We start from the raw sequence: 22,983 nt of genomic DNA, 5'->3' as shown, positions 1-22,983 counted from the left end.
GTGCGTTTCACCAGTGTATGTTTGTACGGTGTGTAGGTGACCACGAAGAGTAGGCGTTGCGGATGTCACTGGGTATGTGGTCCCGTGCCATCGGAATAGCATACCGATTCTGACTTGCATGAAGCCCCGTCGTAGAGACCAATATGATGGGCTACGCCAGCCTCGCTCAGACAGATACCGGCCTGCACATGCGCCAGCGCGCCCGCGCCTGGATCGTCGCTGACGCCTCCAACCCCTCTGACCGCGTCGTCTACATCAACGCCGGTGAGCCCCCCTCCCATCAGTCAGTCACACGACCACGCTTGCTTATCCATTATCTCGCAGACATCGCCATGGGCGACACCGGCGTGCGCCGCTCCGTCATCAACGCATTGTCCTCCGAGTTCCCCGGCGTCTACTCCGCGGCGAACGTCGCGCTCGGCAGCACGCATCAGCACTCGGGCGTCGGCGGCTACCTCGAAAACCTCCTCCCGCAGATCACCGCTCTCGGGTACGTCAAGGAGACCGCGGACGCGATCGTCAACGGGACCGTGCTCGCCGTGCGGCGAGCGCACGCGAGCCTCGCGCCGGGGAGGCTGCGGTACGGGAACACGACCGTGGTCGATGGGAATCGGAACCGCAGCCCGACGGCGTACCTGGCGAACCCCGCGGAGGAGCGGGCAATGTATCAGTATGACCAGGATAAGGATTTGAGCTTGGTGAGGTTCGAGGATGAGAACGGGAATGCGAGGGGCTTTTTGTCGTTTTATGCAGTGCATGGGACGAGCTTGTACGAGGTGAGTATGGGGGTCGTTGGTTTGCGGGTGGAGAGGGGTTGTTGACTTGGATTGGAAGAATAACACGCTCGTGAGTGGGGATAATAAGGGTATGGCGGCGTTCTTGTACGAGAGTGAGTCGGCAGTGCACGGTATCGTGGTCCCTTGCCTCATGAAATGATCCCTTAACCAGACATGGTCGAGCCGAACTCGATGCCTGGCAATACTACGTTCGTCGCTGGGTTCACTCAATGTATGTATCCTGAAATCTCATTAAATCCTTTCTGCCTTTGTCATGAGTGACTAACTGACATATTCCCTCAGCCAATGTGGGTGACACGAGCCCCAACACGTACGTACGAGTTGACCAAGAGGCCGTGATCTATTATCAGACTGCGCTTACGCGCTGCCTTTGCTTGCAGACTTGGTGCGTACTGCGAGAGCCCTGGGCAGCCATGGGACGGCCAGCCTTGCGAGGCGGAGCATTCGACTTGTGGCAATAAGACCGAGGATTGTCATGGCCGGTACGAGGGGTTTCTCTCGTGCAGATTGAATGGATCCTGACGAGACCATCATCACCTTCGGTCGTGACAATCGCCTGTCCTTTGCCTGCTCTATCCCACTTCGGCAATCCTCTCGCCCCTCCGGTACACCAATATTCCTGATGCTTCCCGACTCTCGCTGCTACACTCTCTGATTCACTCTCCATTTCTCACGTGGCCCTATCCCCCACTTTCCTCGTAACTGCTCACTACCAGCGGCCCCGGCTTCCGCATCTCGGACTTCGAGTCGAACCGGATCATCGCTCAATTACAAGTTGACGGCGCGAGTACCATCATGAGCCAGGGCTCCAGCCTCCCCGAAGTCAGCGGGAGCGTGAAGAGCGTGCATGTGTACTTGAATATGTTAGTACAACAACTCGGGCTTCCTTGTTTCTCGCCGGCTAGGTGAGGGAGAATTAACCGGCCTGCTCCATGCGCAGGTCGTATCATAGCTTCACGTTGGCGAACGGGTCGACGGCACAGACGTGCCCGCCTGCTCTAGGTGAGTCTTGGGCGTCGGACTCACCACGATGGATGGCGTCTTGACTTATTCTTGATAGGATACGGCTTTGCTGGCGGAACGACGTAAGCTTCCAGGCTTGCTAGGTGTTTGACGAGCTGTAATCGAAGTCATGCCGCAGAGATGGACCTGGTGCCTTTGACTTTATTCAGGGAGACAACTCGTCGCAGCCGCAGTGCGTATTCAGTTTACAGTAAGAGACAGCGGGCCTGGACTGATGACGGGTGGACTCGATTGCAGGAATCCCTTCTGGGAGATCGTGAAAGGCGCTATCACCCCGTATCCCCCGGCCGAGCAGGCAGCGTGCCACTATCCCAAGCCGATCCTCCTGGACACTGTGAGACCTTCACGTGCCCTGTTTCCTTCCGTACACTCACTTGACGTTCCCTCCGACTCTAGGGCTACGCGAACACGCCGTACCCTTGGTCACCGCATATCGTCGATATCCAGATGCTCAAAATTGGGAACTTCGTTATTTGTGTTATGCCTGGCGAGCTGACGACGATGTCTGGACGGCGGATGCGGTGAGCGTTTCGCATTTCGGCTCCGTCGAATCTCTCTGGGTTCTATTACCTTCGGCACCCTGACGTATCCTACCTTCGACTTCTTTCCTTCGTCCTTGTTCCCTGTTCTTATCTGTGCTACCCTGAAACCCTGAATGCCGTACTAACTGACTGACTGGCATGGAACAGCGAAGCCATCCGGGCGAAGCTCATCTCGAGCGGCGTGGTTGGGGACGACGCGTACGTGGTGATCGCGGGGCCGGCAAACACGTACGGGCATTACGTGGCGACAAGAGAGGAGTACAGCGTGCAGCGGTACGAGGGCGCATCGACGCTCTTTGGACCTTGTGCGTTTCCTTCCCTTCTACTCGCTTCTCCTACGTGGGATGGTGTTCTGATGTGCGGGTGCAGTCACGCTGGAGGCGTACATCGACAAGTACAGCTCGCTGGTGCCGTACCTAGGGGATAATAGCTCGCTGGGGGACCCGCCTTCGGACGACGCCCCACCGGACTTGAGCGGGGAGGCGATTTCGCTCCAGGTGCGCATACCTCGTTCACTCAATACTTCGCCCTCGGCAAGGCTGATGATGTTGGTGGCTAGACGCCGGTGATCGTGGACAACCCGCCGCTGGGGAAGCATTTCGGCGACGTGCTGAAGGATGTGGAGAGTAGTTATTCGGCGGGGCAGACTGTGTACGCACAGTTTGTCGGCGCGAACCCGAGGGTGCGTACATACTCATCCCAAGCTCGCGTGCGTGGAAGTGGAAGGTGACTGGTAATGTAGAACAACTTGAGATTGGAGGGGTCGTTCTTGACTGTGGATCACCTGAGCGACGGGGCATGGGCAACATACCGGACAGACTCGCACCCGTCGACGACGTACCAGTGGGCGCGGACGAGCACGGTGAGCGGTGGTTGTTATTATGTCAGGTGGAAGTGTTGGGTGCTGAGGCAAGGGCCGTATATCTAGCTATTAGGGACAAGCACGGTTAATGTGTCGTGGTGCGTGGAGCTGTTACAGTTGATGCCATCTGTCAGTCTGACTAACTACCGCCGGCTTGCTAGGACGATCGAGAGCGGCACGCCGAGTGAGTGCTGCATTGTTTATTCTTTCACTTTTATTACGGAGTGTAGAGGGCTGATTGGGATTGGGATGTTTAGCTGGGACGTACCGCCTGAAGTACTACGGCGACGCGAAGGCGCTCTCCGGGGCGATTACGCCGTTTGAGGGGACGTCGGGGAACTTTACCGTTAGCTGAGGGTGAGGTCAAGGGTGTGTGGGTGTAAGCTACGGAGGAACTTTGGGGAAATGCGGAGGCGTGAGAGGTCTCTGATTAGGCAGGGAGTTTTATGATTCAGTTCTGTCGGACGCATGGCTCGCTTGTTTCTTCGCCGATTGGCACGGTTTGTCTGGATGCACACGTTCATTGCTGTACTGTGTTTTGATATTTTGAGAGTACATACCCCTGTGCCCTAACCATGGCCTCTGTGTCTGGATCTATTTCTGTTTCGGTGGGTTTATCTGTAGTGCACCAACGTACGGAAGCAAACTGAGCCTGTCATTGTCAATGACTCCTGAGTTCAAGGAATGCTTCCGTTCCGAAAGGCAACGCCACAGGCAGATGGACGGACAGACATCTGCGAGTGGTAACACAAGACGGACCTGTGGCGATGGGGCATCTTCTGAGCAAAGCTTATACCGACGGAGGTATCCGGGCGTGTTGCTCGATGGGGCGGGGAAATCTGCTGAGACAGGGCGTTCTGCGTATCGGGACTAGCTTCTTAGAGCGCCAGCGTCTAGTCGTGTGTCAGCTAAGCAGAGCATTGAATTGAATCGAACGCGAAGGGCAAAGTGCAGAGCGAACGGCAGGAGGACTAACGACTGCAGGAGGGACTGAGCCCGCGTGAGAGGATCGCGGCTGGTGGCTTCTATTCTTGGGCGGCGAGTCCTAGAGGCAGGCCAAGCGAAGCCGGCAGGCTCGCCTTATCTCTGGGCTGGGCTAGCGCACTTATATATACTGTTGTTCATCAGCGAGCGTTCGCGCACGCCCTCCCTCCCCCTCCCTCCAGCAGCCATGTCGCACACGGACCCGGAGATGTCCCAGCTCGCGCCGCCGTCGGCGCCGTTCCTGGGCGCGAGCGAGCCGGGCAGCCCGACGCCCGGCCCGCCCACGCCGCGCGACTCGTACGCCTCGACGCCGACGCAGAACGCGCCGCTGCTCTCCGCCGGGGAGCGCGGCGGCAGCTCGCCCGACTTGCCTGGCGTATATTCAAGCAGCAATGCAAGACGGCCGTGGTATAAACGCCCGCTGTGGTGGCTCGTGGGCGGCGCGGCGTTCGTCGCGGTCGTGCTCGTCGTGGTGCTCCCCGTGGTGTTTACGGTCGGGAAGAAGGACGGGGTTGTTGGTGGCGGGAGCAGTAGTGGCGGCGGTGGCGCCAACCCGCAGAGCCCGACGGGCGCGACGACCGGCGGGAATGGGTCGGAGGTGATTATGGAGAACGGATCCAAGTTTACCTACATAAATCCCTTTGGCGGCTTCTGTGAGTGTTTGTTGTGTTTGTTTTTTGTTTCATGGTGGTGAGAGGAAGGAGGAGGGGGAGGGAGAGTTGAAGGAGCGTCGATCCCTTTTATACGCTCGGCTCCCGAATAGTCGCTGCATTACTCGCCTTCCTCTATTGATCTGCCCCGAGCGTACTTACTAACCACGTGGGCGACTATGCAGGGGTGCAGGATCCCAACGACCCATTCAACGACAACGCACAATGCAACGAATGGACGCCCCCGCTCAATACCACCTGGGACTGGGGCACCAACCGCGTATTCGGGTGCGCACATCCTTCCGCTTTCGCTCGAGAATGATTTCATTAATATCAAACGCAATCAGTGTCAACCTTGGCGGGTGGTTCGTGATCGAGCCCTTCATCATGCCCTCGTTCTTCCAAAAGTATAATGGGACGGTCGACGAGTGGACGCTCAGCGAGGCCATGGCCAACGATACCGCCAGCGGCGGGCTGCAGCAGCTCGAGGACCACTACAACACCTTTATCGTGAGTCTAACACTCATCCTTGTATCTTCTTTCGCGTTATTTCGCACCTTTTATTTGGGTGGGACGTTAAACATGCGTCGGAAACGAACCTCGAAGCAAGGGGAATGACACGGATACGTCCTCGGACCCCGAGGACGTACCCGTGCCTTGATCCCCTCGCAAAGTGGCGTTGACAGGTTGTGCTTCGAGAGGCTATTCAGCGGCGCGCTTTGCGGGCCAGCATAGTTGAATGCTGCCTTTGTTCGTGGTTTCATTCCATTTCCGAGTCATTTCTTGTTTGTGCATTTCACTTCGGTGGGCCGTTGAACAACCCTTGATGCACCGCGCGGCTGCCCTCTTTGAGCCGCTGATTGCAGCCGGAGGGAAAAACGAACTGTCGTGCCCTCTGTGCTCTACGACGGGGGCACGAATGTCGAGCCGGGGATTGGCACGGATATGTCCTTGGACTTGGACCTCGAGGACATACTCGTACCCGCACCCGCGCTCCGGATTGGACATGCAGCCGCACGCTTTGCAGGCTAGCTGAGTCACCGCTCAATGCTGTCATCGTGTCAGCGGTAGCTGTGGTTGCGTGGGCACGTCGCGTCTCGACGGGGAATCGCACTTACTGCTTCACGAAAGTTAAGCGAAGAATATGATGGACGCGAAGACCGCGTTCCGTCATCGACAAATCCTCCTGTTCGGACAGCCATTTGAGAGAGCAAATTTGCTCATTCTGCTGCCTCCAGTAGATATTTAGGATTCTTTCTTTCCGTTTCCCCCCTCTCAAGGCTGTTCCAATGTGTCACTAACTTATTATGCCCCAGACTGAACAAGACTTTGCCGAAATCGCCGGCGCGGGCCTCAACTGGGTGCGCATCCCGATCCCCTTCTGGGCGATCGACGTCTGGGACAACGAGCCGTTCCTCGCCAAGGTCTCGTGGAAGTACATCCTGCGCGCGCTCGGCTGGGCGCGCAAGTACGGCCTGCGCGTCAACCTGGACCTGCACACGATCCCGGGCTCGCAGAACGGGTACAACCACTCGGGCAAGCTCGGCTCGATCAACTTCCTCAACGGCATCATGGGCGTCGCGAACGCGGAGCGCACGCTCGACTACATCCGCATCCTCGCCGAGTTCATCGCGCAGCCCGAGTACCAGAACGTCGTGCCCATCTTCGGCATCATCAACGAGCCGCTGCTGGGCATCATCGGCCAGGACCAGCTCACGCGGTTCTATCTGCAGGCGTACGACCGCATCCGCGCGGTCACGGGGATTGGCGAGGGCCACGGCCCGTATATCAGCATCCACGACGGGTTCCAGGGCTTGGGCATCTGGAAGGACTTTTTGCCCGGCGCGGACCGCTTCATTCTCGACACGCACCCGTATTTTGCGTTCGGCGGGATGCAGGACGTGCCGATCGCGGTACCTGACGGCGACGGCGACAATTACGGCGGGACGTGGCCTAAGCAAGCGTGTCTCTCGTGGGGGATTGGACAGAACCAGAGGTGCGCGCTTCAGCTCATAGGATGTGCTGTTGAGCTGACGGTGACGTAGTCAACTCGACTTTGGCGTGACCATCGCGGGAGAGTTCAGCGCGGGCTTCAACCCGTGCGGCCTGTTCCTGCAGGGCGTGAACGAGAACACGCCGGACTATTGCCCCTTCTGGATGGACTCGTCACAGTGGAACGAGACCGTCAAGGCTGGTCTCATGCAGTTCACCCTCGCCAGCATGGACGCACTGCAGAACTGGTTCTTTTGGACGTGGAAGGCGCGTCCACCTCTCCCCTCTAGCGTGTATATTATACTTAATGCTTACACAGATCGGCAACTCCTCGACGACCAACACCGTCCAGTGCCCTCTCTGGTCGTACAAACTCGGCCTCGACAACGGCTGGATCCCCAAGGACCCGCGCCAATCCATCGGCAAGTGCGGCGCGCTCGGCGTGCAGGCCCCCGTGCAGTTCAACGGGTCATACCAGTCCTGGCAGACGGGCGGCGCGGGCGCGGGCACCATCGACCCGACCGTGTCCGCGTCGTACTCGCAGTGGCCGCCCGCGAGCATCAGCGGCGCGAGCGTGCCCGTGACGGAGCTCCCGCAGTACACCGCGACGGGCGTCGTCGAGACGCTCACGAATCCGAGCATCTCGGGCAAGGCGAGCAGGACGGTGAGCAGCCTTGCGTGGGCGGATCCGAGCGATACGGCGAGCGCGGCGACGGAGATCAGTGGCTGCGAGTACCCGGATGCGTGGGGGCCCGCGTCGTTGCCGCCCGTGTGTACAGGTCAGGCGGCGAAGAGGGCGGTGCCGGAACCTCTGGTCACAGCTGCGCCCGAGCGGAGACGATGAGTTGTATGATGGTGGGTGCATCGGCTTGCTTTTGCGCGCTCGCGTTTGCATTTGCTGACGGTGTTGAACGCTAAAAGACGAAATTCACACACGCTACGACCGACCACACCTACAGTCTACACGCCATCTTGCTTCCACCCCGCCCACCAAAACTACCCGTATATGCCACTCGGATCCGGAAGGACAATATTTAATTTCATTGCAGCATCTCAGGACTTTCTATCTAGTACATCGTACCTACATACCGTCCTTTTACTGACTTACCGCCGCTGTTGTTCGCTTTCATGTATTCTGTTGTGCCACACCCGTACTATTAGATGTCCCGTCGCTCTCTTGTAGGTATATCGGTTAGTCATTGTTTTATCACTTCTCCCACCCTTGTACAATGTACATACTAAGCCTCGTCGGCGTTTTTGACGCGCCGATGTGATCGAAGCGGATCATTCTCTCTTCTTCACGTCGGCAAGATCAATGACCAGGAAATGACATCCGTCCGACGCAGATAAGAGTGCTGATGGGATGACAACCGATCGTGTTGGTAGTCGAGGTCGATTTGCTTTCTGAACGCCCTATAGGTCAATCGGAAGTCACACTGACGACTGCTCTGTGTGGCAGTGGAGCCCAAGCGCCCCGTCATAAACGCATGAAAACAACTCTAGATCGGTCCCCACCTGAATGGAGATGAAACAACAAAAACACAGCATGTAGATACGGCAGGAAGAGAACAGAGAAAGAAAATATCAATAGTGTTCCCTGCGCTTTTTGGACGAGAGACGCCCCTTGCTATCCCTATCAAGCCATGAAGGTCAGGCCTGCGGATACGTGGGAGAACATTGAAAGAACGTACGCAAAGCTAGCATTCTTTCTCTTCCTACTCTCCTTCTTGTTCATATTCCGACCCTGCTTCCGCTTCGCAGCAGCCTCAGGATTCGTGGCTACCTACACGTGACAAGGGAGTGAGCCACCCAGAAAGATAGGCAAGCGCAAGTAACGTACCAGCATCGCTCTGGCTGTCTTCCGTTCCCTGCGTACTTCCAGGACTCCCTGCCTGATTTTGTTGTACGTATTGGCGAAGGCAGTCGTGCCAACTTTGTCCCGCACTAAGTCTTGCAATTCAATAGCCAGCGTCTTTAATTCTTCTAGAGAAAGAGGATAAGCTATCTTAGCTAGAGATGATTTACACATGCGTGAACGTACCCATATGAGGATCTCGAATGGTTTCATCCTCGACGATACGGTAGACGGGTGTCAGAATATGCACCAGGAATTGCTCTAGCCGCTCCTTGGGCAAAAACGACGACATCGCCGCAAACCACTTGAACACAGAGACCGGTTGATGGAACCAGTTCTCCTGAATAACAGTCCAGGTCAAGTGATTGTACACGGAAGACAAGGCATAGTATTACGTACACTGGTGCGGGACTTGTTCCTCCGAGCTATATGTGCAGACCTTGCTTGGTATGACAACCTCGAGAATAGCCATGGCAGAGGATGCTTCCCCTTCTGCGGAGCCGTGTCTGCCGAGTCTTCTCCGTCAGAGTCATCTTCGGCCTCAGCCTTGGAACCGGCCTCTTCATGAGACGTTGGACGATCCTGCGAGGGGATGGCAGCGAAGCATTTTCCAATGTAGAATAGGTTCTTGACGACCTGCAGACTCAGCGCTTCGTCGAGATGCTGGCTCTTGAGCTGAGTGCAGAGCCTCTTGGCTGCCTCCTCCATGCCCACAGTCGACAGTGGGTGATCTGCTGGAAGCTCTGGAGAAGGAGAATCTACTGGAACAGCAGCGAAAAGAGTCCCCAGCAACCGACACGACGCAAGCCTCACCCAAGAGTGAGGATACAACAGATGTGAGACGACGGTCGGCCATTGAACTTTCTCGTCCTGCCGGGTGAGGGCGGGGAATTCCCTTAGAACTTTCCCCGAGACAATGAGGGCTTGATATGGCGCCTGCCACTCAAGCTTGATATTGTCACCTTGCTCCACCTCATCCATCTCTTCACGATCAGCACTACGGCGTAGTGCGGCCCCCAAATCCTCCAGTATTGTGGGTAAGAATGGATCCGCTTCTTGGTGTAGAGCGTCCAGCATGAGGCCATACACTTGCGAGGACACACGCGCAAGAACAGGTCTGTCAGTTTGCGAAGCCCATGAATGCAGATGCGAGGCCAGCAGCCGTCGATGCTCGATGTTCAACCGCACGAAAAGACTCTTGATTAGCTCAGCTGCCATCTCCCGACATTTAGCGGAGTCGTCATTCGCGATGACCATGACTAATGCGACGAAGAGCAAGTCGGCGTACTCCCGAGCAAGATTGACGTCGAATTTAGCAATCACAGCGCTAAGCAATTCCATGACTGACTTGCGCCCGCTTTCGTGGACGTACGACAGGTTCCTGGCGAAGAACGTCATCGAATTCCGGAGGCGACCTTTGCCTTGAGGGTAGTCGAGTAGGAATTGCAGGAGCACACCGCGGCATAGTTCCTGAACTTGAGCGGACTGGCTGGTCACCATGATCTCGGATACCTTATCCATAGCGTCGTAGATCTCTGGTACCACGAACTTTCGAGCGACAATAGCACGCAGCATGGCGAAGACTGCTGGTTGTCGGCTAGGTTCTTCTAAGTCGGGCTGTAAGAGCTCGAGCAGGAATGTCAAGTCCTTCTCCTTGACCTCGGCCTTCGGACAATCTCGTAGGATAGTCGCGAGAGACTTCAGCGCGGTCTGGACAAGGTCCGATGCTGTAGTGCCTGTCTCCCTGATAATTTCAATTGAGCGGCGTACGAAGACCGGCAAGGTCTTGTCGATCGATTGCAAGGGGCACTTGACTATTGCTGCAGACGCCTTCAGACCCAACGACGTGACGTGGGCGTTGGTGGAATACAACGTATTGCCGATGACAGAGACCATTGGCTCCAAACGAGCGATGATGGTCTTGTCCTGGAAGTCGAACCGACTTCGCCTGAATGCCGTACTGAACAATTCGAGACCAAATGCAACAAAACTAGCAAATGTATGTGTCAATGGCTATAGCGAGTCTCATGGAAAGGCAGAACATACCGGAAGGAATTGTGGGCGTAGTGATCTGACTCCGCCGGAGCTGCTCTCTTCAGCTGACCGGCTGCTTTCTCCTTCTCCTTCCCCTTTCCTCTACCCCTACTTCTGGCTTCCTTAGGATTCGCTTGCAGAAATCGGGCATTCTGGCTTATGAAAGTATGGCATAAAACGAGAAGCTCCGTTGGAACGAGATGTCTATTGGCATTTAACCCGCTGGCAATCCGTCGCAGCAAGTCGTCAACTTGCTGCATGACCTTCAAAGACTCCGTTTCATGCATGACCGCTTTCACCGGGTTCAGCAACCGACTTATTTTTGCAGGCGTGATGAATTTCGCCATTATCGCAAAGGAATCAAGACCTTTCGAGGCAGATGACCGCACCTCCCGCATTTTCGTCTTGAATTCCTCTGCTTGGACGTCCCTACCAGACTGCCCGAAGATGACCTCCGCTGAGACGTGCGCCGCATCATCAACACATCCATCCAATGTTTCAAACCGGCCAGAATGTTCCCCGTTGGTAACGTGGACTAGAAGGGCATGGGTTACGAATGCAAGGACGTGCAGGTGGGGGCCACGTTGTAAGGCTGCTCGTAGCTCCCGAAGGATCAAGGGCAGGTATTCGGGACCCAAAACCACGGCGATACGACAGAGTGTCTCGCGAACGAGATCTCTCGTCTCTTGAGATCTGCTACGCAAGGCTTGACTGACGATTGTCAGCAATCGTGCTACCTGGACTTCGCGAGCCTTGACAGGCAGATGATTAGCGACTTGAACGATACCAACGGCGATGGGAACTCTCAATGAATCTTCAGTTTCATCGCGCTTTTCCAGGTGGCTCAGGAGACTGGGCAAGAGCCGTCCGGTCACCAGCTGTTCCACACGAGATGCGCTGGGTGTTTGAGTCTGTGCGCCGACTTCGCCATCATCTGCGTCATCCGTCTTCTCCTCTTCCGAAACTGAATCACCCATCTGGAAATGGAAATTATCCAGGATCGCCACAAGTGCGCGCACGTACACCCGCTCGGCGTCATCCCTCTTCTGACACAGGCGGATGTACTGTTGCACTAGAGCGTAGTACGCACTCCATGCGAGGCATTTTGCCATATGACCAGTCGTCAAGACTGCCTCGTTGACTAGGTGGTGGTCAAGCGAGGCAGGAGACGTGACGAAATGGCCCACAAGGGGGATGAGTACTTCGTTGACGGTACGACTTTTTAATAGGCCATGATCACAGGCATCCGCCAATCGTCGAAGAGCTCGAGTTCGTCGATGGATTTGAACATGGAAGATATTATTGAAGAAGTTTGCTTCCTCGTCGCCGTCGGCACATAAGACACGCAACTCCCGCAGAGGTTCTGCAAAGTCGCACCGCGTGACCGCATATGCAACCACAGCAAGTACCTCGGCGCGGACCATTTCATACTTCGTGCGAAGACCATTCCGAAGAGCAGGGTAGAGGTTGCGCAGAAAGATATGTTGATATTCGCACTCCTCTCGCTCTGTCGCGATGTCAATGAAACGCCTGATACCAAGGGAGGCGCTATGTCGGACAGCAAGCTCTTCTGGATCCTGGATGAAGTATAACATGTTATACAAGATCGGGACCCATTGTCGGGCAGTCAGAGAGCTGTAGGATTGCTCATTGAGTGTGGTGAAAGCACTCAAACGGCGATCGAAATCAGGCTCGTCCATACGCTTCTGCGAGAAGGCGTTCAAAGAGTCCATGAGGTCAACCAGAGGTCTTAGAGAAAGATCGATTGCAGCTAGCTTGCGGAACGCAGCGACAAGTCCCAAACGCGACGCCCGCAGCCGCAGGGTCTGGAATAGTGCAGAGAGAACATCGTAACTTTGCACATATATCGTACTTCCCAGTTCCTTTGTACCTATTGCGAGGGGTAGGATTTGTTCCACGATCTTGAGCACATCGATCTTAATCTTTTCCGGGACCACCTTCGAGGGCTTTCGTAGGATGGGCAAGAACAATTTGAGCAGAGTTTCTGCCTGGCTACTGTCGTTGACGTAGTAAACGATTTGACAAAGAATCGCGATTTGTCGCTGTCCAAGCGCACTAGTCACAGCAACGATATCTTTCGCCCGCTCAACCAGCAAAGTGAGATTCGTCAGTAGCAGAGAGACATGGCGAACAAAAGCAGCTTGTAACGATGCCTGTCCTGGGCAGAACTGAAGGGTATGCTCAATGATGTCAAAGATCCGTGACACCACTGCGGGTTTCACGCTGGCAGCGACAAGACAGTCGTAAATTTTCGGCAAGATTCGTTCGTCATAACTGACAAGTATCGAGATGTATTCTGTGCGACAAGCCCAAGCATAGAACAGTTCGAGTAAAGCGGATGGGGCCTGCGTATTCTCCGTTTCGAAATGGTCCATACGGGGAGAAATGATCGTAGGGAAGGATTTCGTCAAGTAGGGCGAGAAGTCAAACTGGACAGGTACTCTGGCAAAATCAGCGAGCCGCTTCAGCCCTAGTTGTCGAGTGCTCCGTAGGCTCTTCAAGGGTGAATTCGGGTCTACGTCATCCGGCTCTGATACTTGGCTCGCCTCCTCTGCTTGCTGGAGGTTGTCCTTAGATGTATCAAGAGACCGTTGTGCATGGGCCGTAAGACTGATAGTCGCACCCAGTAGGACAGGCCAACGCGCGATTAGTCTGGACCCAAGATTCCTGAGGACGTCGCCAAGCAGAGTCAGGAAACCGAGTTGTTGTGTAGTTGACACTTCCGTGGAGACAGGGCTGAGCGTAAAGTCACCGTCAGATCCAATTGTCGCATTCAGCTGCAGAGGGTCCACCATGAGATCCACAAGAATGGACAATTCTTCATCAGTACAGCCTGCAAGAGTCGTCAAGATGGTTCCGCGTCGATCAGCACCCCGGGAACGACCTCGCTTCTCCAGCATGATGCCGAATAAGATGCGGATGATAACACTGACGAGCTCCGGCCTATCCTTCTCTTCGATCTCGGACATGTCTAGCATCGTAAGTTGATCTCTCCACCGAGTGTCGTCCAGCAGACCTCGAAGGGTATCTTCATGAGTCAGAAGACTGGCTGACTTGTATGTCAACAGGCAGGACAAGGCGAGGCGCTGCAGGGATCTATCAGGATGTGAGAGAAGTGATATGTAGAGAGCGTGCAATTTCTCCGAAGCATATAAAGCCTTTGGATTCACGAATTTAGAGAACAAGGTTAACCATGCGTTGAGTCTAGGTCGCGGCAACTTTGCTGGAGAGTCTGGGGCGGTGAGAGAAAGGAAGAAGGAAATAATATCCCGATTATGTTTCTCCGCTAGGCTCGCGCATTCGCCCAGGGTATGCAATACTCGCGTTTCATACATCATGGTATCGAGTCGGTCGCCAGATTTCTGCTTCTAAGCAGAGGAACTCTTGAGATTAAACCAATCACGCCGCTGATCAATGCTTACCCCGAAGATCTCTGCAGCTGTTATGTTAGCCTTCTGCCATCGATTCAAGGTGGTCCGGACTTTGTGAGCGCTCGGATCCCTCCAGGACTTCTCGTCTTCCCAAATGTCGTCCTCGCCCTCACCATCCATTTCCTCTTGAACCCAGGACGGTGGATGCGCATCAATCTCACCGCGTGAGACCTTCTGTAGCTGGCCGAATACGAGGTTCCAAACAAGGTCACCAAACCTCTGCGACAGTGCAACCACGGCTTCTGAAGTGGGCGCCCAGAGGGGTCGAAGATTAACCTTGAACTGTGCTATATGAATGAAGACCTCAGTCAACACCACACACGACAACTGAGTCGACAGAAGAAATTACCCAGGAGCCATCGCGATGCTACCTCTGCACTACTCTCATCCTTGATGGTAAGCGGCATCCGAGTGACCTTCACTGTCCTCTCACGTACGCCGCGAACATCCAACGGCACTTCCTCTGCCTGAAGACACCGTTTCATTGTGTCTGCCATACTCTCCGGCGTCTGCACTATCCGGGACGTCAACAACCGGAGAGCACTCAATCTGAGCGCCCGGACATGGGACAGCAAGGCATCCTTCATGGTGGAGTAGGTACTCTCGAACGCGAGCTGTCGCGCGGGTGTCGGCCTGAGACAGTAAATGTGTTTTAAAAAAAGGTATGTTCAAACGCAATTAAAAGGAGCGCACCCAGCGTCAATGAGCGAAACCATCCCCCCCAGGACCCCCTCCGACCAACCCCATCGCTGGACAACGTTCTCCGTCCAGAGAGTCAAATCAACTCGCTGATGCCATTCCGAGTGTCTACACTTCGACAGAGCTTCCATGCACGACGCGAGAACCCAAGAACTGTTGGTATACGACGCCTCGTAATCAGCCACCGGATCCTGGACGGCTAGTGTGTCCTCAATCAGTCGAACGAGCAGCTCGGTCATGTTTTCTATCATCCCCGACAAGGCCAAGATACTGGCCAGCTCGAACACCTAAACACGCAAACCAGTCAGTCAACTGGATGAGGTTGGGTACAAATAGACATTACCTGTTCCTCCGACTTCTGCCAACTACTAAGCTTCGCCCTTGCCCACTCCCCGAACTTCACCTTGAACCCCGCATCCACCTCGCCAAGCATACCCTTCTTATATAACGTTGCCAATAGCTCGGCCGTTCTCCTGGGTTCCTTGTGCAGCAGGTCTGGGGCGGCCTTGAGCAAGTTCGGTAGAGCAATCAATTTCCATCCACCCCATTGCAGTTCTGCTAGCGATCCGTACAGCTGGAGAGCGAACGGCGGGTGCTGAAGAGACTGCTCGACAACTTTCCGGCCGGGCCCCAGAGACAAGGAGAGTTCCCCCGCAATGAGAGCAGCGACGGTTAGTTTCAGCAGGGAGGCTTGAAGGGACTCCGTGAGGGGGATAGCCGCGACGTGAGAGAGAATTATGCTGATTTGTTTTTCTGATTCCACTGTTAGCTAGTAATTATCAGTGAATCGCATGCGTGGACGTACGGGATAGTCTAGAGCCCTGCCGGACTGAACAGACGACAGCAAGAACTTCCAGCATGCGCCGCAGGGGCTCGTGGTCCTTCTCATCCACAAGGCCCTGCACCAAAGCAGCGACCTGGTCCAGAAGAGCGTCTGCAACCGCGGAAAATTGCTCCGGACCCTTACAGTGGTGGATCAGAGCCGTTAACAGGCGGCGTAGCAGCGTGTACGTCTTTTCGGGCTCGGCGCACGCAAGATGGTGCTTCAGCAGGGGAGTCACTATGGACGCCGTCGCGGTGTGTAGGGTCTGGGAAACAGACTGTGCGAAGGAGCTGTCAAGGCTGCAATCATTTCCATGCAGGATCAGCCACGCACCTCGCAGGCGAAGACCACCATCCAAGCGCATGCATCTTCGAGGCCATCCACGTCCTCCGCAATTAACTCCACTGCCCTCTCTCGCACGGCTGACTTCAGCCTCCTCAGTGTTGCGCCCCAGACTTCCGCGACGGCCCGCTGAACTTCTGGATTGCATTTTGGGAGTACGTCCCTCAGGGATGACCACGACTGGTCTAGTAAGCCAGCATCTGCGGAAGGTATTAAGAGGTATTTGAAGAGCGCTGATAGAGCCGACAAGAGAGCTGTGAGGGTCGGAGCGGGAATCTTTCGAGGGAGGTAACTGTAAAGTCGGGAAAGGAGGTCGAGGTAGACTGGCAGAATAGTCGTTCGCAAGTCGTGCGCCAGCTTCTGCAACAAGCTGATAGTACACAGTCAGTTCCGAATCGGACGTAGTAAGAAATATATGGAGACGTACTCTGCAAGCGCAATCAAGCCCTCGTAATCCGACTCCTCAACTGCCGTAGCCCAGAGGTTGAGAATGTCCTTCCAATGGTGGAGCAGCAGCGGCATCGAAGCTGACAGTCCATCAGCCTTGTTGGCAAAGACAAGGAAAGCGGGGGAAAGGTTGAGTTGTCTCCAATGGTCCAACGCCTCATGGAAGTGTGATGAGCCATCCTAGGTTTGAAATGGTTAAAACAGATGTTTCAAACGGTTGTACCAGTTGACTTACAGGGATTTCATTGTCAAACTTTGCCTGGTTCAGAGCTGAGGGAAGATGCACATCTTTTAACGTCTCGTTGTAAGATTGATGCTAGGAGAGAGATTTAAGCGTGCGTCTTCCATTCCCATACAGAATGCAACACCTTACCTTGAACCGCTTTACAGGTCGTCCAGACTCTGCGTCGCGCACATCCATAGCGAAGGAATACTGGGCACTGCCGTCTAGGAGAGAAGTTAGGAATAGGGATTTTTCGACAATTGCTTGATTGGGGCGGAAGTCGTGAGAAATTTGGCACATGAATAACCCAGGGTAAGTTTGTTGTTCTTTCAACTTCTTTGAGACTTGTGTTCTTGCCGCTCTTACAGGACCACTTCATGATCATCCGAGATTGGATGTAGACTGCCCATTTCTTATTGATTGTCAGCTCGACGATTCTCTCTGGATCTCAACTGTAGCCCATCTCCTGCCGCTTTGTGTTTCCTGTCGTAACGGCGAGGTGGTGATACTTCTCGCCTCTCCGATACGCAGCAGGCAGTGGAACAGCGGCGACATTTTGGGTGGCCACCAGTGCTTTCTTGCCAAAGTTTTCGACCTCGCCCATCACTTTATGCTCGTTCAGCGGAACGACTGGCCTTGTCTGGCAGTTCTATCCTTCGACGATTATAGGAGTGTTACTGGTGGGATATATGATCTGTCGTCTACTGTCCCTGGTCATTGGGTGCAGGGCGCTTAGCGGGACTCGGTAACACCGACGCTTCCGTTAATACTCCCACTGTCACCGAACTGAGGACAGACGCTTCCGTTAACAATCCCATTGTCGCCGAACTGAGGACAGTCACCACCTAGACCCGGAGTTTGTTGACAGTCGCAATAGTCCTCGCCTGTACACCTTCTTCGTGACTATTTGTTTCTGGCTTCGCGTGTGATTTCATGCCTTCCCCGGCTCGATCGGATGTAAGTATGTATACTTGGAGTTCTCAAACCTAAAAGCCCTTTCTCTACACCGAGTGCACATTCCCGTTGGGCGATACTTCGGCGCACACTTCACCAGCGGTACATCTTCTGGCTTGAGAGCAAATAGCGAGCTTCTGCCAGTGATCGATAATGAACAGTTCTCCAGCTCTGCTCATCGGCCTATGCGCCTTGATACTCTGGCTCACCCAATGGCTAGTCCACAGCCGGAGGTCGCCTCTGCCTCCGGGACCCAAAACATGGCCATTGGTAGGCAACCTCCTTGATGTACCAAAGGCACACCCGTGGCTCGTGTATGATGGCTGGGCTAAGCAATACGGTATCTTCATCCCAGAGTGCTCAAGGAAGCCACCTACTGATCCTTCCGATGCAGGTGATATATTGTCCCTGAATGTCATGGGTCGGACAATTATTATTCTCAACTCCTCACAAGCTACCCAGGACCTGTTCGAGAAAGACGCGTCCGTATACTCGGACCGTCCGCACAGCGTCGTTATCAATGAACTGTAAGTTGACTGAGGCGTGTATACTCAGAAATCTCACATACAGTACTCATACAGGATGGAGTTCCCCCGAGTGATGGGAGTCAGCCATTACGGCGAACATTGGCGCAGACAACGGAGGGCATTTCATCAGATGTTCTCTCCGTCCATGGTGGAGAAATATCAACCCGTCACGATCCGCGAAAGCCGTAAGATGGTACAACGACTGTTGGCGGATCCTGACCACTTCCAAAGCCATATTCGCCTGTTTGTTGCCGATACTTACCTGTCTCACCAGCACCCATATACTCAGGCAATTTGTCTTAGGGCCCTTGGAGCTGCCATGATGGAGGTGACCTACGGTATTCGTGTCTCTGGGTGGGATGACAGGTACCTCTCCACGGCCGAGAGAGTAGCGCGTCATTTCATGGAAGCTCTGGTCCCTGTAGCATTCTTAGTCGAGCGGATCCCATTTCGTATGATCTTTCTCATGCATCGCTGAGAGACCGCTGGCTAATTCAGTGGAAAGTTAAATACGTTCCTGCGTGGTTCCCGTTCGCCGGCTTCCGAAGGAAGATGGCAAAGTGGAGAGAAGATGTCCAGGTTGCATTCCGTGATCCGTATGAGTACGTGAAGGAATCGATGGTAACTGGTCCTGTCGTGATGAGTATCCGGTACGTCCGCTCAGCAATGCTGTAGGGTCGAGGCGGAACATCGGCACTCGCCGCTCTTTTAGTCAAGTCTCAGGATGCAAAGGAACCCCAGGAAGAGGATATTGCAGCACAATACGCCATGGCATCAGTGTACATAGGTAGGCATTACTGCTTTATCTCATTGCGTCTGACGTAGACATCACGACAGCCGGGGTGGATACGGTAACGACTAGGCGATTCTCTCCTTTCGGTCTCTCATGCCGTTTTAGACAATCTCAGCAATTCACAGTTTCCTTCTGGCTATGATGCTGTATCCCGACAAGCAAAAGGCTGCTCAGGCAGAACTGGACCGCGTAGCGGGAGACAACGGACTCCCGGATTCCAACGATCGTACGAACCTTCCATATGTCAAAGCTGTCATGACCGAGGTTCTACGGTGGAGGCCTCCTGTACCACTAGGTGAGCCGCACGGTGCACGCTGCTGTCCGACTGCAATAATTCATGTGCTTGGCTTAAAGCATTGCCGCATACCTCTTCGTGCGAAGGCGTATATAAGGGGTACCACATTCCTGCCGGTTCTACGATTTTTGCCAATGCACGGTCAGGTTGCATGCATCATATGCTGCCTACGCTCATCCTCAGCCTTCACCTAGGTCCATACTGCACGATCCCCTTGTATACCCAGAGCCCGATGAGTTTATACCGGAGCGTTTTATTACCAACGCTGCTCTGGATCTCAAGGGTAAAGATCCAGTGGCCAGCTTTGGGCTCGGTCGGCGGTAAGTCATTGTCCAAAGGCGTGCGCGATTGCAAGCTGACATCATGATCACGCATTTTGTTCTTTTTCTGCCTAGTATCTGTCCTGGCCGCTGGTTCAGCGAGGCATCTTTCTACAGCATAGCATCCCACTTGCTAGCCACATTCACTATTCTGGATGAAGATGCCGATACCAAGGACTTGCGGACGGCGAGGGGTATGACATCAGAAGTAATCTCGTGAGTGCGAAATGACTTGGTAGTCGAGCGTGCTCAGGCTTACCCATTCTGAAGGATGCCGTCTAGTCTGCCTTGCCGCTTGATACCACGCACCCGTGGCGTCCGCGGTCTCATTTCGGGTCTAACGGATGAGGTTGCTTAGACGACTCTGCGGTGCCTAGCGCCTCTCACGATCTTGGGTCGCTCGGAGCGTGTACTGATTCTCGCTTTATGGATTTTGGAAAGGGCGGGCAAGGGGGGATGGTACGAAGGAGAGCATAGAACCTGATCCCGAATAAAGCTGGGGTCTCGGTTCCGTTGGTCAACGGAATGGCTCACGCTTGTTGCCAATATTCTGAGTGTGCTTCATGCTAGGGCGTTCATTCAACTGTCGAATGTACTGGGCTCTGTCCTTCCTACGACCTCAGAGCTTCCTGGCGCCCCATCTTTAAACCTTCATAATCACTGAGTGGCGCTAGGTTCGAAGTCGCTGTTCGTTGGTGCATCAGGCCACCAACACACAGAGGTTCCGCTTTCTAACCTAGGGATTCGGAACAGGTGATTCCCCGGACTGTGTAATAGGTCAGGGTGCCTGACTTGTTGTTTGCATGCAAGCGTCGAGCCTCTGCAAGTCTACCTCTGAAACACCAGCCGTAAACTGAGAGGCTCCATTCTCCGTCGTTTGGTAATAAAATACAACAAATACTTTCGTGTGTAACATACATTCTGTATAATCCAAAGAATATCATAGGCTGTCCAAGTCACCTGTCCTTGATCATGTTATCCGGGCCTGTCCCGACCTTACTGCTTCACCCACCTCCCAAGACTCATACCCACTTCCACGTCCATCTCCATTCTCTGCTCGCTAACCTTGACCAGGTCCTCATCAAACTCGATACGCCCCCGCTCGAACGCGACGACAATACTCGACCCACCGAACTCGAACAACCCCACCTCATCGCCCTTCTTCACCTGGTGCCCGACAGTCTTCACATACTCGTTTAGCCTTAACATCCACTCGTGTCAGCACTTATCCTCTCGAGCTGGAATAACAGCTACGGACTGTACCGTCCCCACATCCGTGGCCCCAATCGCCACGAATAAGACATCTCCGAACTGCTCACTTTCAAAACAAACCGCACACCGCGCATTCTCCGTCAGAATATCCACATCGCTGCCCACGCACAACGGGTCGACACCGTAATACTGCCCGTCGATCTCCTTCCACCACTTCACCTTCCCGTTCACTGGAGCGTGGTAGCGGTGGTAGTCCTGCGGTGACAGGCGGAAGGACGCGATGGCACCGCCGTCCCAGGTGCGTGCGGTCTCTCCGGTGGGGTCGGCGATGAGGTTCGCGATGGTGAAGTGCCGGCCCTTGATCCAGAGCGCGGTGGCTTGGCTGATTGTGGGGTAGACGACAAGGCGGCAGTCAGCTGCGACGACAGCGACGGACTGGGAAGGTCAGCTAGTATACGATGGCTACGAACTGAGCGAGGGAAAGGATAGACGTACGGGATTGTCGGGTTCGGCGATCGGCCTGGCGCCTGCTTTGTGCTTCCGGATGAAGAATTCTTGGAAATTCTGATTAGGTGCGTTAGTGATCGTGCAAACGTCGATCGCAGGAGGAGCACCATACCGGGTAGGCGTCGATGTCCGATGGCTCGAACTGCGACATGTCGATCTCGAAGAACTCGACGAACGGCCGGATATTCTTCTTTGTCTCGGGCTTTCGCATTTCATCACCTGGTATTCGCAGTGAGCTTCTCAAGGGGCTTATTCTGTGAAGTTAAGCGGCGTACCTTCTTCGAGCGATTCATGGTGTAACCAGTATCGGAGCGCTTTGGTTCCGTCAACTAACTGGGGGTCAACCAGAAACATCGAGGAAGAGACTGGTCTGTACTTACTCCATTCTGTGAGTGGGTTGAAGAGCAGGAGTAGTCTGATCTTCTTGGCTAATGGTTGTTTCTCCCTCATGATTGCACCCGTCTAGTTGCAGCACTCAGATTGACCGCGGAACTCAGTACAGTGCTGCTGTAAGACGCACCTTTCTGTTCTTGGTGACCCAACCAATTTCTCGATTTTGCACCTGTGTATCGGCAAATACGTCAGTTTTATGAAATATATACTCGGCGAGTACATACCATTTTGCTGCAGGCTAAACCCCAGTCGACCCAAGAATGGATGTAATCAAATAGCCCTAGCGCCATTTCGTCGTACTGCTGCTATTGACGGTTACTAATTCAAAGAATAACGGATGCCACAAGTTTTTAATTCTTCGTAAATTCTCAGAAGTTACACAGGACATCTTATACTCCAGACTGACTTGACGTCATGGAACCGGTGTAGCACTAAAATAAGCGCACACCACCGTGGAAGCTCTGTAGATGTGAAGAGATGTGAAGCGAAGCGAAGCACTGGCGTGATCACGAAGGAAGAAAGTCTGAAGGTGTACAGTGATGGGCCGGTTAAGGCTGAACCCCTTGCCTCCTGGACCGGGTTTGACCAGTTTCCCACGTTAAACCCAGGTTTGACGAAAGTTAAGGAGTTAATGCGTGACCCGCACATGACTTGTACCTGCCATATGAGGCCGTAATGATATCATAGATAGTCACGTGCATTGCGCGCCCGGAAGCTGAGACCGGGCAAGCGCGTCTCGTTGAAGTTGAATGTTACGTTGATTACGGCGCGTTACCTTCCCCTGCGAAACCCATCTCGTTATCCATCATCAGTGATCTATGCCGACGGTCTCTCAGTGGTGGGAATACTTCCGGAAGGGCACGCAGCACTACAAGAATGACACCGTCCACTGGGATGCATGGTGCAATTCGTGCCTCAAGCACCGTACAAATGAAATTGTACAGTTTCAGAGGGTGACTAGTCAAAGCTCGGGATCTGCGGGAGTAGTGATGAGCTATGAAGATGCCGAGGCATGCGGTATGTCTCTGTAATCTCTTTAAAACAAACTCTGCTGATACTCTATCATATATGGACAGTCATGGCCGACAAGACAGCTTCATTTTATATGCCAGGCAAGATAGATAGAATGGTCCGACACCTCTCCTCGTGTCCCAATGTCCCCGACTCTGTCAGGCAAGCAGCGGCTCTCGAAAGGTTCCAGTCCAAGTCTCGAGGGAAGGAGAACCGGCCGCCCAGTCTCCTCCGCCTCCCGCTCGA

General features: G+C 54.3%; 6 protein-coding genes across 6 annotated transcripts; 3 read left to right on the top strand and 3 right to left on the bottom strand.

Annotated features, from left to right (window-relative positions):
* Window positions 1-143: 143 nt before the first annotated feature.
* Window positions 144-3,579, top strand: GLOTRDRAFT_42042 (Neutral/alkaline nonlysosomal ceramidase; the record flags this gene model as incomplete). The annotated part of the gene is made up of 19 exons (XM_007867925.1): window positions 144-264; window positions 325-776; window positions 835-889; window positions 949-1,008; window positions 1,080-1,107; window positions 1,178-1,279; window positions 1,514-1,660; window positions 1,738-1,799; window positions 1,858-1,882; window positions 1,939-1,992; window positions 2,058-2,154; window positions 2,217-2,341; window positions 2,510-2,667; window positions 2,732-2,859; window positions 2,922-3,044; window positions 3,105-3,224; window positions 3,291-3,334; window positions 3,398-3,408; window positions 3,482-3,579. 19 exons carry the CDS (start codon window positions 144-146, stop codon window positions 3,577-3,579), a joined length of 2,010 nt encoding a protein of 669 aa, XP_007866116.1.
* Window positions 3,580-4,416: 837 nt separating this feature from the next.
* GLOTRDRAFT_41779 (glycoside hydrolase) lies at window positions 4,417-7,694 on the top strand (the record flags this gene model as incomplete). The annotated part of the gene is made up of 6 exons (XM_007867901.1): window positions 4,417-4,861; window positions 5,044-5,146; window positions 5,206-5,368; window positions 6,175-6,854; window positions 6,904-7,141; window positions 7,170-7,694. The coding sequence occupies 6 exons, from the start codon at window positions 4,417-4,419 to the stop codon at window positions 7,692-7,694; spliced, it is 2,154 nt and encodes a 717-aa protein (XP_007866092.1).
* Window positions 7,695-8,290: 596 nt separating this feature from the next.
* On the bottom strand, window positions 8,291-14,571 carry GLOTRDRAFT_61301 (uncharacterized protein). The gene is made up of 8 exons (XM_007868293.1): window positions 14,541-14,571; window positions 14,183-14,478; window positions 10,752-14,128; window positions 9,105-10,695; window positions 8,892-9,045; window positions 8,691-8,833; window positions 8,542-8,633; window positions 8,291-8,483 (listed from the first exon to the last, which is right to left on the bottom strand). Exons 2-8 carry the CDS (start codon window positions 14,309-14,311, stop codon window positions 8,435-8,437), a joined length of 5,535 nt encoding a protein of 1,844 aa, XP_007866484.1. The 5' UTR covers window positions 14,312-14,478; window positions 14,541-14,571; the 3' UTR covers window positions 8,291-8,434.
* A 288-nt stretch (window positions 14,572-14,859) lies between these two features.
* GLOTRDRAFT_42472 (uncharacterized protein) lies at window positions 14,860-16,923 on the bottom strand (the record flags this gene model as incomplete). The annotated part of the gene is made up of 7 exons (XM_007867952.1): window positions 14,860-15,177; window positions 15,234-15,643; window positions 15,696-15,990; window positions 16,047-16,425; window positions 16,483-16,682; window positions 16,738-16,818; window positions 16,876-16,923. 7 exons carry the CDS (start codon window positions 16,921-16,923, stop codon window positions 14,860-14,862), a joined length of 1,731 nt encoding a protein of 576 aa, XP_007866143.1.
* Window positions 16,924-17,832: 909 nt separating this feature from the next.
* Window positions 17,833-19,834, top strand: GLOTRDRAFT_129621 (cytochrome P450; the record flags this gene model as incomplete). Its single annotated transcript, XM_007868292.1, has 11 exons — window positions 17,833-18,019; window positions 18,074-18,206; window positions 18,261-18,449; window positions 18,510-18,658; window positions 18,712-18,827; window positions 18,882-18,993; window positions 19,032-19,057; window positions 19,105-19,294; window positions 19,354-19,435; window positions 19,489-19,614; window positions 19,690-19,834. 11 exons carry the CDS (start codon window positions 17,833-17,835, stop codon window positions 19,832-19,834), a joined length of 1,455 nt encoding a protein of 484 aa, XP_007866483.1.
* Window positions 19,835-20,561: 727 nt separating this feature from the next.
* On the bottom strand, window positions 20,562-22,093 carry GLOTRDRAFT_116262 (phosphatidylserine decarboxylase). Its single transcript, XM_007868291.1, has 8 exons — window positions 21,951-22,093; window positions 21,854-21,895; window positions 21,714-21,795; window positions 21,609-21,662; window positions 21,446-21,552; window positions 21,322-21,390; window positions 20,873-21,261; window positions 20,562-20,815 (listed from the first exon to the last, which is right to left on the bottom strand). Exons 1-8 carry the CDS (start codon window positions 22,014-22,016, stop codon window positions 20,611-20,613), a joined length of 1,014 nt encoding a protein of 337 aa, XP_007866482.1. The 5' UTR covers window positions 22,017-22,093; the 3' UTR covers window positions 20,562-20,610.
* Window positions 22,094-22,983: the final 890 nt, after the last annotated feature.

This window comes from Gloeophyllum trabeum (assembly GCF_000344685.1).
Source record: "Gloeophyllum trabeum ATCC 11539 unplaced genomic scaffold GLOTRscaffold_00007, whole genome shotgun sequence".
Taxonomy (NCBI): Eukaryota; Fungi; Basidiomycota; class Agaricomycetes; order Gloeophyllales; family Gloeophyllaceae; genus Gloeophyllum; species Gloeophyllum trabeum.
Note: the sequence above shows the minus strand (reverse complement) of the source record. Positions and strands in the feature narration are given on the sequence as shown.